The sequence below is a fragment of the Caretta caretta genome, chromosome 9, assembly GCF_965140235.1.
Source record: "Caretta caretta isolate rCarCar2 chromosome 9, rCarCar1.hap1, whole genome shotgun sequence".
In the NCBI taxonomy this organism is placed as follows: Eukaryota; Metazoa; Chordata; order Testudines; family Cheloniidae; genus Caretta; species Caretta caretta.
This window is the reverse complement of record NC_134214.1, coordinates 58991266-59009013: the sequence shown is the minus strand read 5'-3', so window position 1 is coordinate 59009013 and position 17748 is coordinate 58991266. Positions and strand designations below refer to the sequence as shown.

The window sequence follows — 17748 nt, the reverse complement described above, 5'->3', positions numbered from 1 at the left end:
GTGTCTGTCTGCATGCTGTTGGGGGGGCTCCCTGTCGGTAGGCAGGTCTCTGGGCGGAGGTTTGTCTCCAAGGCCCCGTCTCTGCCCCGCTGAGCTGGAAGCTGAGCGCGGCTGATGGTTTTCGGCAGCCCAGAGAAATGGCAGGTGCTGTGGGAGTGGCTCCGGGAAGGGAAGGGGCAGAGAGTGGTTCTTGCCTTGAGCTTGCGCAGTGGCACCAAACTGCCCGTGCAGGCTTGGGAGCTGGGTGCTTAGGGCTGCTGGGGGTTTGTAGCGCGATCCCCACACTGCCTGGAGAGGCTTGGCTGGAGGGTTTGGGCCCCTTGGAATTGCAGGATGAGCATGTTAGCCACCTGCTCCCACCACTGTGGTTAGCAGTGAAACAATTAATGTTGATACTGAAATGCAGGGCCAGGTCCTGCTGCCAGGGAAGTCAATGGGACTTTGGTATTGACTGCTGCGGGAGCAGGCTCTGCTCTTCAAAGTGATATCATTAGGCTTCAGGTCAACACATCTGTGAGTTGTTTTGGGGTATTGGCAGGTGTCCCTGCTGTGGTCACGCTTGTGCTGTGTTCAGAAGGGTTTCTTTGCAGCCATGAGGGCAGGTCTGTATAGGGGTGGGGGATGTCTCTCCCTGGCCTGTGGTGACCGGGGGAGCAGGCCTGCATTGGGAAGCCTCTTCCCTTCAGTACTGAGGTCTTTAGTGGCTTAGGCAGAACAAGCCCCTGTTTGTGCTGGAATTGGCCCCTGAAGCAGGGGTGCCAGCCCCCGAGCCTCCCCCAGTGCACGCAGCCGTCATGAAACCTGCCAGACAAAGGGATGGCCCTGTCTGAGCCCTGGGGCTGGGCTCTCTGGCCAGCCGGGGCAGCCAGTGACTCAGTCCCATTAGCTCCCAGCTGCCTTCCCCACCTATCTGTCCACAAATAACCTTCAGCTCCAGCCAGCAGAATCCTGGTATTTCTCTCTGATGGGTCTGTGCCCTTGGTGCAGGGCCAGTCACCTGCCTATTTCTGCTCCTCCCTTGTCTCATGCATCTGGGCATGGTTCCTCTGGGCAGCGTCTGCTGGCTCCCTAGACAGCTTTGAGGAGCAGTGGGCGCTGTCCTGGGTTCTCTGCTTGGTGTCCCCCTCTGGATCCCTAGTTTTTGAACCTGTGACCTTCACTCCTGACCCTGTTGTTCATTAGTTGTCCCCCATCTTCAGTTGGTTCCTGGGTCCAGTGGTCCCTCTCACAAGGCTAGGAGAGGGGCCTTTAGATGTAGGTGGACTTGTGCTCGCCCACCTCCCAGAGTTCCAATAGGGTCTGCCCTGGTTCTCCTGGCTGGTGCCAACCTCCCTGCTGCCCTAGTTAGGAAAATGTTGTGCAGGCATCAGGGCTCCTTTCTTCCCACCTGTCGCTCCCCATTGACTACCTGCCCTCCACGAGCACAGCGCACCCAGCAGGAATGGGGGATCTCCCTGTGTGTGCGCGCACACTGACACTGCAGGCAGACTAAGAAATAAAGTAAGTCCTACTGAAGCACCGCCCTCCCCTTGAAGCTGGTCAACATTGCTCATCAGAACAGATGTAACACAGGGATGGTCCTGTGTCTACCATACCTGACTGTGCCTCTCTTTGACCAGAGACCCACACAGTCCCAGTCCAGGTAGGAGTGCAGCACTGCTGAAACACAGCCACCTCTGGGGTGGAGGGCAGCAGCCAGCCAGACACAGCAGCGGGGAAAGTAATACCTGGGTAGATGACCGAGGGGTTTTAGGTCATTGTCTCCCAAGGGGCTAGCAGCCCTACCTAGGGGAATGTCTATTGGCTCCCACCCCCGTCTGTCCCTGGGGCGCTGGTTGGACACATGTGACATCTGCTCCTCTGCGGCTGTAGCCCTTGGGTGGGAGCCTTTGGCGTGGCAACCCTGGGGAGCCGTAAAGCGAGCACTGCGCTAGGGCTGGCTGTGTTCCCAACTGCTGAATGCTCTGGTTGCTCCTGAGTGGGCTCTGAGCCTCTGTTCCCCTGCTGCTGGGTACAACTGGCTCTGGGGACAGCAGCAGGGTCGGTAAAGCAGCATGGCTGGAGGGCTCCCAACTCAAGCTCCCTCCCCCCCCCACTCTGATCATGTCCTCTGGGAGAGTGTGAGCTCCCGTAGCCTCTCTGTTGGGCTCTGCAGCCAGCACTGCGGGGGTTCGAAGGGCAGAGGTCTTGCTAGACAGCCCCAGGTGTGCTCTCCGTGTGGCAGACTGGAGGCAGTGCCCCCACAAAGAATGCTGATGGGTTCAGCCATGCTGTCCCATGGAGTGAGGTGGGATCTGTGGGGAGTTGCGCCCTGCTTGGCTGGGTTAGCTGATAGGGCCAAGATCCTCGCTCGCTTAGAGGACGTGGCAGACTCTGAGCGATCCTGGGGCCGTGGAGGGCGGGAGCGCTCCCCAGGCATGGCCGGGGACTGTGGGGGCCGGCCCAGAGTTGGGAAGTTGCTCTTTCCCTGAATTACAAGTAAACTGGGATCAGCTGTGCTGAAATGGGCAGGCAGCTGTGCTGCAGGCAGGGTGACCAGTGAGCTTGGGGAACAAGCCAGCCAGAGCCACCTGGGGAGTTGGTGAAATGCTAGGGGCTGCGGGAGTCTCTGGCCACTGGGATCCAGGGCCAGATTGGGCCTGTTTGGAGGATCCTGCTCCACTCCCCTCACTTGGCTTCTGGCTTGTAGCCCCCTGCACTCTCTGCTCAGGTCAGGGAGAAGCTGGGGGCAGGGAGTTTGTGGCACAGGCTGTCTGGCCCAAAAGGAGCAGCTCTGAGCTGAGCAGGCAAGGGGGTGGGGACTCAGGACTGGCTCCCTGCCCCCGGATGCATGCTCAGCCCAGTGTTGGGCTGGTCAGAAGAAATCCTCAGATGAGAGTTTGTGACGCGACCTGTCCGGCCTGTGAATGCAGGGGCTGTGCCTGGGCTCTAGGCAAAGGGGATGTGGCATGCACAGGTAGCAGCGATCTGCCTGCACAGGTTGCAGAGCAGCAGCCGTGTTAGTCTGTATCCGCAAAAAGAACAGGAGGATTTGTGGCACCTTAGAGACTAACCAATTTATCAGAGTCGCTCAAGCCAGAGGGGCTCCTCCATACCAAAGGATCCCTGGCCACTGTACTTTTCCGCCCGGTACGGAGAATCACTTTGTCCACACTGAAATGCAGCCACCTCTGAAGGCGGCAATATAGCCCACAGCAATGCTGCCCAGCAGTTTAAGACAGGAAGTGAATGATCCAGGGGGACTGGACCGACCCAAGCTGGAGTCTGGTCAAGACAACAGAGCTTTGGGGGTGCAAAGCACCTGCGGCTGTTACTTAAAAGTCCCTGTGTGCTCAGGGACTCTCCCCTGCGCTGTCCACGAAGGCAGCGCTTCTGGCCCAGCGCCCTCATGCCACAAAGGGGAGAGCGCTCTCTGCTGCATTTCTGGTCCCCGCTGGGCTGGCTGTGAAGCGGCTGGGACTCCCCTGGAAAGCGAGCCCCTTTTGCTGACTTCCCCTCCCCCGCGTCCATCCGTGGCTGGGAGTCTGGGGCTGGCTAGCCGGGGGGAGGAGGGTGGCGGCGTGCCGAGCTGCAGGAAATCGGCTCTTAAACCCACCCTAATTAAGACAAAGCCACTTTCTCCTCCCCGTTCCTGGCTGGGAAGGTTGCTGGGCCTGGCTGTAATTGAATTACACAGTTCCCAGGTCGCCGGAGGAGACCCTGGTGATGACGTCAGCGCAGCGTCTAGACTCGCCTTGTTCACTGTGTCCCGCTATAGCTGCCACTGGCTGTGCTTGGCCAGAGCCAGGCCTGGGCCGGTCACTCCCCCAGCCCCGTCCCTTCGTCCTGAGGCCTTGAGGCAGGGGCTCCTGGCCCAGGAGCTGTGACTGCAGAGATCTGGGGCCTGTTGGGGACCCAGTGTGCCCCATTGGTGAGCCGTTCCCTCCCCAGACCCTGTTGGATTGGCCACGTCCGTTCTGCTCTAGCAGGAGGGGCGTGGCCTGGTTCTGTGTTTGCCAGTGGTTTACGCAGATGGGGGTGGGGGATGCAGGGGAGCCTCTGCTGACGCCCCTGGAGGCCAATGTGCGCCAGGTGGCCTGAGCTGTGTCTGCCGAGAGCGAGCCCTGCACAGCGGAGGGGGATGTGAGACGGTGACTGAGCTGCTGTGCAGCGTGCATAGGGCTGTGGCATAGGTCGCAGGACCAGATCTGGCCTGGCTCGGTTCTGAGCGGGACATGGACTGTGCGGGGCAGCTGGGACACCGGGCAGGGTTTCCAAGGAGAGGCAGGGGCATGAGGGGTGCCGGCTGCAGTCCCCCCAGGCTTGGGGGAGGTGTATGAGCAGGCACCAACATGCCCACCAGGGGGCAGCATGGGGAGCCTGGCTGAGCGTGGTGGATGGGCTGGGATGGTCTGACTTCACTGGGGACACCAGCTCGTGGTGCCTAGGGTGAGGCTGGTCGCCAGGGCTGGGCCACAGCAGGAGGGCAAGTTCCACCAGCAATGGGAGAACTGAGTGGAGCTGATCTCAGGGGTCAGGCGGATGTTGGTGGGGCTCCAACACCTGTGAGCACAGCAGGCGTGGGGGATGGGCTGCCTCAGTACTGCCTGTTTCGAGGAGGTACAGTGGCCCCTGGCCAGTGCCTGACCCTCACCGGGATGCAGAGAGATGAGGCCGGCATGCGAGCAGGGCAGCCCCCCTCACTGCTCCATCTTCACTCGAGTGCTCAGGGCCGAGCCAGGGGGCCCTGCTTGCGGGCATCAGGAGCTGCTCTTGGTGTGGTGCTAGGTGACCAGCGAGCTGCAGGTCCTGGGCGCCCCTTGCCTCTGCCCCCTGAAGCCGCAGTGTGGGTGGGGGGCCCCAAGAGGCTGGGTTAGGGCAGGAGCTCCGGCAGCTGCTCTCTGAGCCCCCTTGGCTGCCCTGTGTGAAGCGTCATTTATAAGCCCAAGTGAGATTTGCGAGTGCTGGTGCTGCTGTGCATGCCTGTGCTCCATCCCCGGGGGACTGTCTCCAGTCGTCATGAGCCCTTAGGTGTTGGCCCTGCACCCTGCTGTGCCCAGGGGGACCTGCTGCCCACCAGGCTCTGGTTGGGATGGGCCTGGTAGTGCTGAGGCATGTTCCCGAGAATGGGGCAGAGCTGGAGGAGGGGCAGGAGGTCACCTGTCTGGGCTGACAGAAAGGCAGGAAAAGAACCCAGGAGTCCTGAGTCTGGGCCCTGGTCTGGCTGTGTGATTGCCTAGGCGGGCTCCCTGTTTAGCCAAGCTGAAGGGCAGCGCACACTCTCTGCCCCTGACATGGACGCTTAGGAGTGGGAGCCGGGGAGCAGAGGCCAAAAGCTGCTCCCACTGGGCAATGCCCACTTTCCTGGGCAGCGCCTCTCGTGTGGCGCAGGGTGAAAGCTGACCCATGGCTCCCAGCGAGTGGCATGTGTCCCGATCTGGGCTCCTGGCTGCAGCTGATGGATGACCTCAGTCAAGGCCACATGACCTCTGTGCCTCCATTTCCACATGTGGAGCCTGGGGGCGTGAGAGGCCAGGATCCCCGGGGCAGCGGGAGCTGATGCTGTAACGGCACCAGTAAAGCCCAGTCTGACCAGGTCTGCCCCTCCTCATCCCAGGCCCGCCCTTGCCCTTGCTGTGAGTGCCTGGCCACGGACTCTTGTCCTGCTGCCCTGGGTGCATCCCTGTGGCTGCAACCTTCTGCTCCTCTCCCAGCTCTGGGCTGATGGGGCCGTTGGGCAGCTGTTTCCTAGTGGTCAGGGCAGAGCATGAGCTGCCTCAGGCCAGGCTGTGTCCCTAGCTGGGTCACTAGCCCTCTGATGCTGGGGGTCGCTGTCCTTCACAGTGAGCTAGGGATGCTGCCCCAGAGGGAGAGGGGGCTCTGACAGATGGGGGGTTGCTGCTGAAAGAGCCCTGGATGGGGAGTAGCCTCCTGTTAGCACTGGGAGCAAAGGGGTGCATGGCTGTTGCTGGCCTATGCAGTTACAGCAAAGATGATGCCTGCTTTTCCTGCAGTGGTGCTGGAGTGTCCATGCTGCTGCTCACATCAATGAAGGTCTCAGAGCTGGCATCTCCCATGGGCAGGGCCCTGTATGGGCCCCCATGGTCAGCAGTGCATCTGCCTCTTGCGGGGGCAGCTGCCAGGATGGCAGAGGGGGCCCCAGGCTGTGCTGGAAGCTCCTGTTGGGTGCAATGCCCTGGAACCATCCCATGTGGGGTCCAGGGGGTTGCAGGAAGCCTGCTCTCTGCCAACATGCAGAGCTGCGCTGCCCACCCCATGGGAGCAGCCTGCCTATTGGAGAGTGGTTCCCTTGGCACCTCTGGGGGCAGTGTGGGGCACTGATCCAATTTCCAGCCTGAGGAGCTTAGCATCAGGGTGCTGGGCTCTGTCCCCTCTGGAGGTGTCACCATTTACCAGCTCCCCTCAGTGCCTGTTTCACCCTGCGCCCAGTCATCTGCTGGTCCATGCCAAATGGGCCTTTACAGTCGAGGGTGCTTCATGCTCACTGGCATGGTACTGTCCCAGCCCCTGCAGGCTTTCTACCCCTGGTTCTGCCCACTCCTGACCTGCAGCCCCTGCTAGCCCAGCCCTGGGCTCCCCCTGCAGGTGTCTGGCTGGTGGATCTTGCCCACATACTCAGGGTCTAACTGATCACCAGATTAGCAGTCAGGAAGGAATTTTCCGCTGGATCAGATTGAGGCAGACCCTGTGGGGTTTTCACCTTCCTCTGCAGCATGGGGCATAGGTCACTTGCAGGTTTAAACTAGTGTCGATGGAGTTTCTGTAATTTGGAGTCTTTTTAAATCATGATTTGAGGACGGCAGTGACTCAGCCAGAGGTTAGGGGTCTATTATAGGAGTGGGTGGGTGAGGTTCTGTGGCCTGCAATGTGCAAGAGGTCAGACTAGATGATCACGATAGACCCTTCTGGCTTTAAAGTCTATGAGCTCTGCCCATGCTCCTCACTCCCAACCTGTTGCCCTCTGCTAACCCAATCCTGGGTTCCCCCCTCCCCCAGCTCTGCTGCTGCCCCTCACTCCCGATCTGCAGCCCCTCTGGCTGTGTTGGTCCTGGCCCCTCTTCTCCAATTTGGGGTCCTATGGAATCGCTAGCATGTCCCATCCCCCCGCATGATTCCAGCCATTCTGGGGAGAGCTGGTGGCTGAGCTGTATCTGCCGAAGTGGTGCTTAACATTGTCCTTGGATCTCCCTGTCCCCAGGAGCAGCCCTGGAGGCCGGAGGTAGATGAATGGGAGGCTTGAGGTGTTCTGCCCCGCCCAGGACAGGCAGGGAAATCCCAGCCCAGCCCCATCAGCTCTCCTGCCCTTGGTCCTGGCACTGGCCTTGCACCACCCCCACCCCAAGAAAACAGACCGCTCAGACAAACCACCTTCCATAAGCAAAGTCAGCTCTGACCTCCGTGCATGCCTGCCTGCCCACGGCCGCATCTTCGAGCCCCTCTTGGCCTCCAGGCATCTGAGGGAGCTCCCTGGCCTGCAGCATGAGCAGGGGGGACATAGAGCAGGTGGGCTGGAGCCCCTCTGTCCCCCCTCCCTCCCCGGAGCCCTTCTCTCCCCCGGAGGGGTTCAGCCAGGGCAGGTTGGCTAGCGGGAGCTTGTGCTGTTACCATCTCTGGTCTGTGGCTCAGCTGGAGCTGGCAGTGCCAGAGGGCAGCACCTGGGGGCAGTACCCTGGTGCCTTGTGCCATGCATGCCAGGGATGGTGGTGCTAACACCTCTCTCCATGGGCTGCACAGAGCCCAGTGCCTGCTGTGACCTGGGGCTGGTGTGCAACTCCCTCCCCGCTCCTTCCCCCAGGCGCTGAGATTCCTCTCCTGGCTGGGATCTGAAAGATGGGGTGGGAGCTGTACTGGGCCGTCCCCTCATCTGGACTCTATTTCAGCAGCGCGCCAGAGATGGCAGGAATCCGGCGTTGGGAACTGGAGTGATATTTATTTTCTTTTCCAAATCCCAGCTCTGCCCTGGCTGGCGTCGATCAGAACTTTGTGCTGAGCCTGTGACTCGTCGCACTGTCAGCGAGCACCGGGGAGCCCCGGGAGTTCCTGGGGCCAGGGGAGCTTGCTGTGTTCCAGGGGCCCTGCTGGGGGGCTGTGGGGAGCCTGCTGCATGTCATAGGGGCTGGGGGAACCCAGTGTGTTCTGAGAGGCTGTGGGGAGTCTGCTAGGCCCCGTGGGCAGCCACAGCGTGCCTGTCGGGGGGGCCTGTGGGGAGCCCCATGGCCAGCCTGCTGCGCGCCCAGGGAGAGCCCGCTGTGTGCTGGGGGCCGTGGGGCTTGTGGAGTGGATGCGACCAAAGCTGCAGGTGAGGAAGTGACAAGAAACGCACCTCGTCTCCTTGGCTCATCTGAAGCTGTAGTTCCTTCCAGGCCTTGCTAGGTAAGCAGGGCCACGTCTGGTATCTCCTTGGCTGGGAGTCGCTGTCCCCAGGGATGGCTGGCGTGCTTGCAGGAGCTGGCATGGCTGTGCTCTCCTCTGAGTCAGTTGCCCTGGACCCAGTTGGCAGCACCAGGCTGTTTGCCCATAGAAGTGAGGATCTGGGGCAGGGTGTCCCTGGCTCGGTGGGGAGCACATGCTCTATGGGGGTTGCATTGGCCTGTAGCATCCTCAAGCCCCACATTGGACTCTGCCAAGCTGGGGCCCCACAGCCCGTTCCCGGGAATCCAGCTTGGGAATCCAGCTCAGGTTATTTGCAGCTTGTGCCAGAGCAGGGCCTGGTGGGTGCCCTGGCGTTCAGTGCAGTGCTGGGGACCACAGGTAAGATCCTGCAGAAGCCGTGCTGTCACTTTGGCAGGGGGACGGTCAGTGATGTGGGGGTGCAGTAGTGATGGGTGTTGGAATGGCCCCTTGTTGCCCCTCCCGGGAGGGACTCAGGCAAGGTACCCCTGTGGGAGCGGAGCCAGTTTACCCAGTTCCATCAGCCGGGGAAGGATCTTCAGGCTCAATCACATCCTGTTTGGGGACAAGCCTAGGCATGAGCCACTGGCCATGCCTGTCCCTCCCTGGCACTGCCCATGCATGGGCTGTGGAGGAGCAGGCTGGTGTGGGTGCTCTGGCACCAGAACCAAGCATGAGAGGGTCATTCAGAAGATTCCCACTCACCCCATTTGTGCCATGGCACTGGAGGGGTCATGGGCAGCCCTGGCCTGTGGGACGTTCCCACCCCCTACCCCACCGAATGGAGCCCAGCGGGTGGGGGAACCAAGTGAGAGCCGAGCTGCTGTTGTGCTGGAGTCCATCGGCCAGCTGTGGCACCAAGCGTGGGGTGAGCGTGTGGGGCGTGGCATGAAGCTGTCCCTGTCATTGCTTGGGGATGGGGGACATTTGGCCCCCTGGGCTGGGCAGGCAGGGTGCTCCTCCTGCCCAAAGGGGGCTGGGCCTGTTGGAGATCCAGGGGAACAGAACCGGAGACCAAAACACAGGCCTCTCGCCTGGAGGGGTGTGTGGGGTGCCCTGTGGTGGGGGCCGCTGTACCCAAAGAGGCAGTGAAACTGAGCAGGGCACTGGACTCCTGACTCTTTCTGTGTTTGCCACATTGGGTAAGCTCCTCCCTGTTTGTGCCTCAGTTTCCCTTGTTGCAGTGGGGCTAGTGCAGAGGTGGGCAAACTACAGCCTGTGGGCCACATCTGGCCCACGGGACCGTCCTGCCTGGCCCTTGAGCCTCTGGCCGGGCAGGCTAGACCTCTGGTCCCTCCCTTGCTGTCCCCCCTACCCCGCAGCTACACAGCCACGCAGGTAGCGCAGATAACTGTGCGGGGCAGCTGCTAGTCCTGCCGCTCTGAGCAGCATGGTAAGGAGGCAGAGAGCAGGGGGGTTGGATAAGGGGCAAGGGGTCCCAAGGGGCAGTCAGGACAGGAGCAGGGGGCAGTTGGATAGGCATGGGAGTCTTGGGGGGCGGGCGGTGGATAGGTTTGGGCAGTCAGGGGACAGGGAGCGGGGAGGGGTGGATGGGGGGATTCCTGGGGGGGGTGGTTAGGGGTGGGGGATCCCGGGAGGGGGCAGTCAGGGGACAGGGAGCGGGGGGGGTTGAATGGGTCGGGGTTCTGAGGGGGGCAGTCAGGCAGCGGGAAGTGGGAGGGGGTGGATAGGGTGTGGGGGGCCAGGCTTCCCTACCCGGCCCTCCATACAGTTTCGCAACCCTGGTGTGGCCCTCGGGCAAAAAGTTTATCCACCCCTGGGCTAGTGCTACACTCCTTCCTGCCTATGGCACTTTAAGCCCCTGAGGTGATGGTGCTGTATCAGGGCTGGCTTCCACCCCGCTGTTCCCCTGCACAGCACCCCCTAGTGATGCACATGCACCATGTTGGGGCATGGTAGCTCCTGTCAGGGGCACGGTGGCCTCATGGCTTGCAGTGGGCGCAGATAATAGTGATAGCATGGTGGTGCTCAGAGGCCCTGCTGGGTGCTGTATGAACACAGAGAGGAGGCCATCGCTGCACTGCGGGCCTCCAGCTGAAGGACAAAGGTGGGCTGGGAAGGGGGTGCAAGCCAATGCATCTGGGTGAGTCCTGGCCCTGCCTGGCTAGTTCTGGGGCTTGTAGCTTGGGTGGCGGTTTCCATGGGGGTTGTGTGGGGAGCAAGGGGCAGGGGAGAGGACTATAGAGCTGGGCAGAAGTTTTCCAGTCAAATTATTGTTTGGGAGGGTCGATATTTGGTCTGAAATGATGGACTCCATTTGCTGTGAAAATGGCATCACAGTGCCTCATGGACAGGGTGGATTTTTTTTTTTAAATTTTAAAAATCTGATTTTTGAAATTTACATCAGATTTGTTTTGATAGGTTTTTTCCTCAAAAAACATTTTATCTAAAGATGATAGTTTTAATTAAGAAATATTATAGCTCAAAGATATCTCATCATGGAATAGGGATTATAAATTCGAATTCTATAGTATGAGACAGTATGTTCATGTAATGTTTAAGAAAAGTTTGTAAATGAGTTCCAACAGTTCATGGATTAGGGTCCCCATTTTATGGGGTTCCAAGGACTTCTGTATAGATTATTTAGGTTAATCTTTCTATCTATCCAATGGGGCTGAGTTTAGAAGATACCATCAGAGATGCTTAGTTTTGCCGTTCTCAAACTGTGGATTTGTGTCTTCAGAGATAACATGCTTGTTAACAGCAAAAATGTTTTTAATTAATTAATATATAGAGGTGAGAAATAACAGACCTCAACCCTATTGTCCCTCTGCAAATTTGTGTACAGAGTCAATCCCTTACCTCTTTCTAAAAGTGCAAAGTTTCAAAAAGTTCAATTAATAGAAGATTGTTGGGGGCAGAATAGATCTGGACAAGGAGAAGATGTCTGGAGATAAATGTGAGAAGGGATGGACAGGCAGTAGAAACAAAAGTGAAACTGTTTGACCAGCATATTCCAGAAATTTTGAGGTCTTTCTGAGTGTAGCCTTCATTGATTTGAGATCTACCATACCATTCTCTCTCTAGAAGGGAAAACCTATAATGAGAGCAGGCCATAAAAGAGACCCAGTTTGGGAATATTTTAATGAAGTTCCTCTACCTGTGAAGAATATGTATTAAGGTTATAACAACCAACAAGAATGCATTTTTATATAGAAATCCATGATTAAATCGAGTCTTCCTGACTGGTGATTTAAATCAAATCCACCCTGCTCATGGGAGTTGTAATTCAGCTCCCTCTGGCTCCCGTTCTCTATGGGCCAGGTGCTCTGGCCAGACTACATTTCCCATGGGGCACCGTGGCAAGCAAAGCCTGTCATGTGCCTACTCCCCTTACCTGAGTGCATCATGGGATATGTAGTCTGGATGCAGCATGGCCAACCCCAAGTGTTCAAACATCACAAGTCAGCCCCCCAGAACCAGGAGATTTCGAATGCAGAGTAAAAGGTGGGCTCTCTTGGTTTGGTTGCTGAGTGTCCAGGCTGGTCTGGTGAGATTTGCCCTGCACTTCGGAGAGCTAGAAGCATAGGGGTTTTTAAAATGAAGGCTGAGATTCTCCTCTTGTCACAGGACTCCAGGTGCTGGGGCTTGAGAAAAAGCACCAAATATCGCTGGGCGAAATCATGAGAGTTGGCAACTTTGTGAACTCTAGCTCCCATGAGGCACCACTGGGCATTTGGAATTGCTTTATTTGGGGGTCCAGACCCCGTTTGCGAGAAGCTCTAGAGGAACTTGCCAAGCCCTGAGGTCAGACGGCTGCGCTCTGTCGGCATCGGGGCTGTAGGGGCCCTTATGGAGGGATCTGAAGGTGGAGGCAGTAGCAGCTGTTTGAGTTTGATCCAGGAGTTTCCTGGTATAGAGGGGGCAGCACGGGAGCCAACACAGTGGAATCTGGCAGGTGATGCTGGGAATGCTGCTGAAGCCGCAGCAGGCGGTTGCCTGCCCAGATGAGTTGGGAGGTCTTTGGGCTGTCTCCTAACCCCTGATGGTTTGAGGCCAGCTCTCCCCTTGTGTTGGGGATGCTCTCAGCTGCTCTGTCCCAGTCTCACCTCCTCTGGCTCCATGCTCCAGGTTTGGACTTTGATTTGTGTGCTCCCTCAGCCTCCTCTTCTGTGCTGGGCTCCATGCATCTGATGCTGGTGAGATCCGGCATACCTTTGCTATGTTCTTGCTGATACCATCGCTCTGCGCAGGGAGTCACCGGCCACCTTGCTGCGCCCGTGGATTCACCCTGCCCAGGGATTCATATGTTGGTTTGATTCAGTGCTTGTCTCCCAGCCCCAGGAGCAGTCTCCTCCCCAGAGGAGGTGCAGCATGGGGAACCCCTCCGCACACACCCCGATGCTGCCCTGGGCTGGAGGGGCCCCCTTGCAGGGGACAGCAGCAGCCTTGCCTCTAAGGCACATGTACTCATTGGCCTCTCTGTGGAGATGGGCAGCACTGGGAACCTGTCTGTGCCAATGTGGGGCCAGTTTCTGTGCAGTGGCAAGGAGCCAAGGCCCCAGTCCACGCTGCCCACCGATCAGCGAGTGGGGCTGTCGGTACTAGCACTTTCAGGCACTGATCTAGGCTGGCAATGCCCGGGAGCTGGAATGCCCAGCTCCCCTCGCCTACAGAGCCCCTTGTCCTATGCTTGCCATGGGGTGGATGTACTGATACCATGGACAGGGTGACTGGGAGCTCTGGACACTGGGCTGGCATTTCAGCTCCACAATGGGCTTTTGTGCTGCCCCAACGCTGCTGGGGAATCTGCGGGGAGAGCAAGAGACATTTTTCAGCTTCCTTTCTTTGCTGTGAGATGCATGTGACTGGGGCGGGGGAGGGAGGCAGGCCACGCCACGCCCCGCTGGGCTGCTCGGCTCAGCATGCCTCCACCCCAGCCTGGCCTGTCTTGGGAGCACCTGGCCCCCTGGGGCAGAAGCCTCCTGTCCCACAGCGGATCCCCCACGGTTGATTCGACAGCCGCCCCAGGCCAAGATCCAACAGTTGCCAGGTTGGTTTTGTGGACCCGGGAGCACCAGACCCTTTGGAGAGTGGTACGAGCGCCGCTGCTGTATAACACCTTGGTCCCTAGTGCACTGCTTGTGAGGGAGGGGGAACTCGGCTTTCCTGCTTTGGGATTTCCAAGCTCCCCAAGCAGGGTTGGGTCAGGGTGGGGGAAGGGAGGCTCGGCTCTGTCTGGGGGCATTGATATGGAGAAGGGGCATTGATGGCCTATCCCCTTTGCAGATAAAGGAGCAGCACCAATGGTGTAGGCAAAGTGTGGGGGGGGTCCACATCTGGGACCGGTCCAGGGTGTGGTATCCTCCCAGCAGGGAATTGGTTAAAGCTCTGGGGGACAGGAGTGCCAAAGTGGTGGGTGAGGAAGGGGGCATAGTGGAGGATGGGCACTGGGGCGTGCAGAGCGACGGCTGGGATGGGAAGACCTGCCCTGTCTAACCTGTGCAGCCCGTGCTGGGGGAGAGCGGGGGTCAGGCACAGGGCTGGACCTGCGGTGTGATGTGCAGGTCGGCGTTGCCCTCAGTGGGTGCAGCAGACAGTGGCAGGAGCCCTGATAGCCTCCTGGGGGAGCAGGATCACCCCTCGGAGCCGATCCCTGGCCAGGACTCAAGGCACCTTCTGGCTTCTTCAGGGTTTACCAGAATCCCAGCTGCACTGGTGCAGCATGGCAGGAGGGCCCATAGGGAATGTCTGAGGGATGGTGGGTGTCCACATGCCATGGTGATGGGCACTGGGGCAGTGACTAGCAGTGCAGGACGGTGCCGCAGGATGGTGTGTTGTCACCAAGGCTGCCAGGAGCCATGTGGGGCTAGGCACAGGGATGAGGGGTTGGAGGGTCGCTGGCGTGTTCTGCATGGCCTTTCTCCCACAGAGTGGGGAGGGCAATACAAGGCTGTGACCCTGGCGCTTGGGGCCAGGTGGGCCTAGCTTGCTGGCCTCCCCAACGGCCCTGGCGCAGGGCTACTCGCTCTGTCAGAGCGAGCTCGGGTGCTGCTAGCAGCCAGAGTCGGATCAGTTCCATAGCTCTGGAATTCCAGCAGCCAGACCAGGGAGCTGCTGTCCTGGAGTGGGGGCGCCATGTGGGTGGGGGCCATCAAGAGCTGCCAGGCTCTTCGGAGCATGCCAGTCTAGCTGAGTATTGTGCTGGCCTCATGAGTGGGCATAACCCCCCCCCCCCATGCACACTGGTGTTAGGCAGGGGGCTCGATGGCAGCCCAGGATGGGTACTCCAGTGTGAGTGAGTGGACCCTGGGGCCCAGTCTGCCCTGGAGCGTGGGGCATGTTGGCTCAGGCTGGCCACCCCGGGGCGGGAGCCCTGGGCTTTGCTCTGAGGCTGCTTGTTTTTTTCTGTTTGTGCTGCAATCACTGTATCCATGTTCTTCCCACCTGGTCTGTATTAACCCAGGTTCCTGAGGGCTGGGCAGGGTTGGGCGCTGGCAGCCAGGTCCCCCAAGGGCTGTGTGTGGGAGAGTGGGCTGTTCAGGAGCTTGGGGCTTATGGTGTGGGAGGGGTTGGGGGTAACGTGAGCATCCACAGCACACTGGGGGGTAGCAGCTGCATGAGGGCCGGGACCCCCATCCACTTCAGGCCCACAAGCCAGCTCTGGGCAGGCTCCCCAGGACGTGTTGCTGCTGGCTGTGGGAGTTCCTACAGCTTCCTCCTCAGCCACTGTTCCTGGCCACCATTTGAGGGGGGTACTGGGCCTCGGTTCTGATCCAGCACAAAAATCCCCATGCCCTAGAAAGCTGGGTTGAGACCCGAGACCCCCGTCACACCAGCGATCCTCTCTTGAAGCTCTTAGCAGGGTGATTTTCCTTAGTGAATGTCGCCAGCTAGACTGTCCTAGGTGGAGATGGAAGCTCTCTTGCTGTGGCCCCTTCTAGCTCGGTCTCCTTCCAGGCACCTGCACAGGGGAGGCCAGAGTTGGTTCTAGTGGCATGGGACATGCCCCTCTAGGAGCTGGGCTGTGAGCCCCGGGCCTCGCCCAGCAGCTGCATGATGGCTTCAGGCAGGACGCTGCGGCTCAGCAGGGGTACCCTCTTTCCTGAGCCAGCTGGGGTTAATAGCAGCCAACCTGGGAGCTGGTGTTGGACTGCCGTGCCCTGGGGCACGGGTGGTAAGGGGATCTGCTGGGCGTGTAGGGATCAGGGCCAAGTGACATGCTCATGGAGCCACATGCTCGTGGCTGGTCGCACTCCCAGGTGAGCACTTGAGAATGGCCTGTCCTGTCAGAGCCGGAGGAGGGATTTCCCCAAATGGCAGCCTAGCGCCCCATCAGCCAGAGGGGCCGTCTCCCCTCAGCCAGCTGGGTGGGGGAGGGAGTCAGCTGCTGCCCCTCCCCCCTGCTTCGTGCCCTGTAACCTCTTGTGTGCCAGGTTCAGTGATGGGTTCAAGCATAATATGACTGGGATTGAGAGAAAACCTAGGGCTGGGGGAGGAGGAAACTGGATGCCTTCGACAGAGGGGATACTGGGATGGGGGAGGGGGGAGCGGGCGGGCGGTGTCCAGCCCAGCCAGTCCATTCAACTGTGTCTTGGTCTGCTGGTGGCTGTGCAGGGACATGTGTCCCCAGTGATATGCTGGCACCTTCTTTCAGACTTAGCCGGCCGAGACACTTGCTGCCAGACAGCTGGTCTCCAGGCGCTGTGTCATGGTGGTATGGGTTGGGGGCACTGCTGCCGCCTCCACCCAAGGAAATCATCTTCCCCCATCCCCAGCTTGGATTGGCGAGCAGGTGGGGAGGCAGGTAGAGGAGCTGAATGTCATCGCTGGGAGGGAGGAGGAGGAATGGGGGTTTATGTGGATTTTGTTGGCGATGGATGGGTAGGGTTGCCAACTTTCTATTTGCAGAAAACCGAACACCCTTGCCCTGTTTCTGAGGCCCCACCCCTGCTCACTCCATCCCCCCCTCCCTCCATTGCTCACTCTCTCCTACACTCCCTCATTTTCACTAGGCTGGGGCAGAGGTGCGGGAGGGAGCGAGGGGGTTGGGGTGCAGGAGGGGTCTTTGGGCTGGGGCAAGGCGTTGGGGCACGAGAGGGGCTGCAGCTCCGGCTGGGAGTGTGGGCTCTGGGCTGGGGTTGAGGCGGTCGGAGTATGGGAGGGGACTCTTGAGTTCGAGTTTAGATGCAGGAAGGGGCTCAGGGCTAGGGCAGGGGGTTGGGGCACAGGAGGGGGTGAGAGGTGTGGGCTGCGGGTGGTGCTGCTAGTCTCAGGCAGCTCCCAGAAAGTGTCCGGCATCTCCCTCTGGCTCCTAGGTGGAGGCGCAGCCCAGCAGCTCCATGCGTTGCCCCTGCCTGCAGGCGCGGCCCCCACATTTCCCATTGTCCTCAGTTCCCGGCCAATGGGAGCTGCAGAGCTAGCGCTCAGGGCGGGGGCAGCGCATGGAGCTCCCATGGCCGCACCTATGCCTAGGGAGCCAGAAGGAGATGCCGGCCGCTTCCCAGGAGCTGCGCGGAGCCGGGCAGGCACCCTGCCCACCCCGCTGCAGGTGACCAACTGGACTTTTAATGGCCTGGTCAGCAATGCTGACCGGAGCTGTCAGGGCCCCTTTTCGACCGGGCATTCTGGTTGAAAACAGGACACCTGGAAACCCTATGAATGGGGATGTAGGGGTGAAGGGAGGGGTTGGCAGCAGGGAGGCTGTCACCTGGAGGCCTTCAGGCCCTGACTCCCGCAATGACTTTCCAGCCCCCACAATATATGCACCACCCTGCTCCCTACCTTAAAGGGTCCTGGTGGGACATCTCCATGGACATGGTGTGTTCCAAGCTCTGGCCTTGTGGCCCTGGCACCCCCATCGTTTGGCGAACTCCCAATCCCATGAGACCTCTATCCTGCAGTAGCTGGGCCTGGGGCTCCCCTCGAAGGCAGGAGGGGTGCCAGGGGGGCGCGGTGAGGGCTGGACAGCTGGATGTGTTGAAACGGGTTCCCTGCGTCACTGGCCAGGGTACTGGGGCATCCCCAGAAATCAAGGGCCTGGCCGCCCCACACCCCTCTGTGCGCGGGTGAGCGCAGCGCCCGGCCCATCTGGGTTGTCTTGGATCTGTGCCTAGGTTGAAGATGGGGGTAAGGCGGCCCTGTCCCGCAAGATGCGGACCGGGGACGAGCTGGTGAACATCAACGGCACCCCGCTGTACGGCTCCCGGCAGGAGGCGCTCGTCCTCATCAAGGGCTCCTATCGCACGCTGAAGATGATTGTGAGGAGGTAGGAGAGCGGGGCCCTGGCTGGTCTGTCCTAACATGGAGAGTGGGTGAATTGTCTTAGAGCCAGCACTGCTGGGGGTCTCCAGGCCCCAGGGAGGGCCCCATCCTGTGGGCAGAGGGGAGAACCGT

At 59.7% G+C, this 17748-nt stretch overlaps 1 protein-coding gene across 2 annotated transcripts in view; it reads left to right on the top strand.

The window, feature by feature from the left end:
• Positions 1 to 17748, top strand: part of SHROOM4 (shroom family member 4) — a 63888-nt gene that overhangs the window by 14551 nt on the left and 31589 nt on the right. For both annotated transcript variants that reach the window (XM_048864379.2, XM_075132347.1), the window contains exon 2: positions 17469 to 17620. In XM_048864379.2, coding sequence (XP_048720336.2) covers positions 17469 to 17620 — 152 coding nt within the window. The remainder of the gene's footprint in view (positions 1 to 17468; positions 17621 to 17748) is intronic.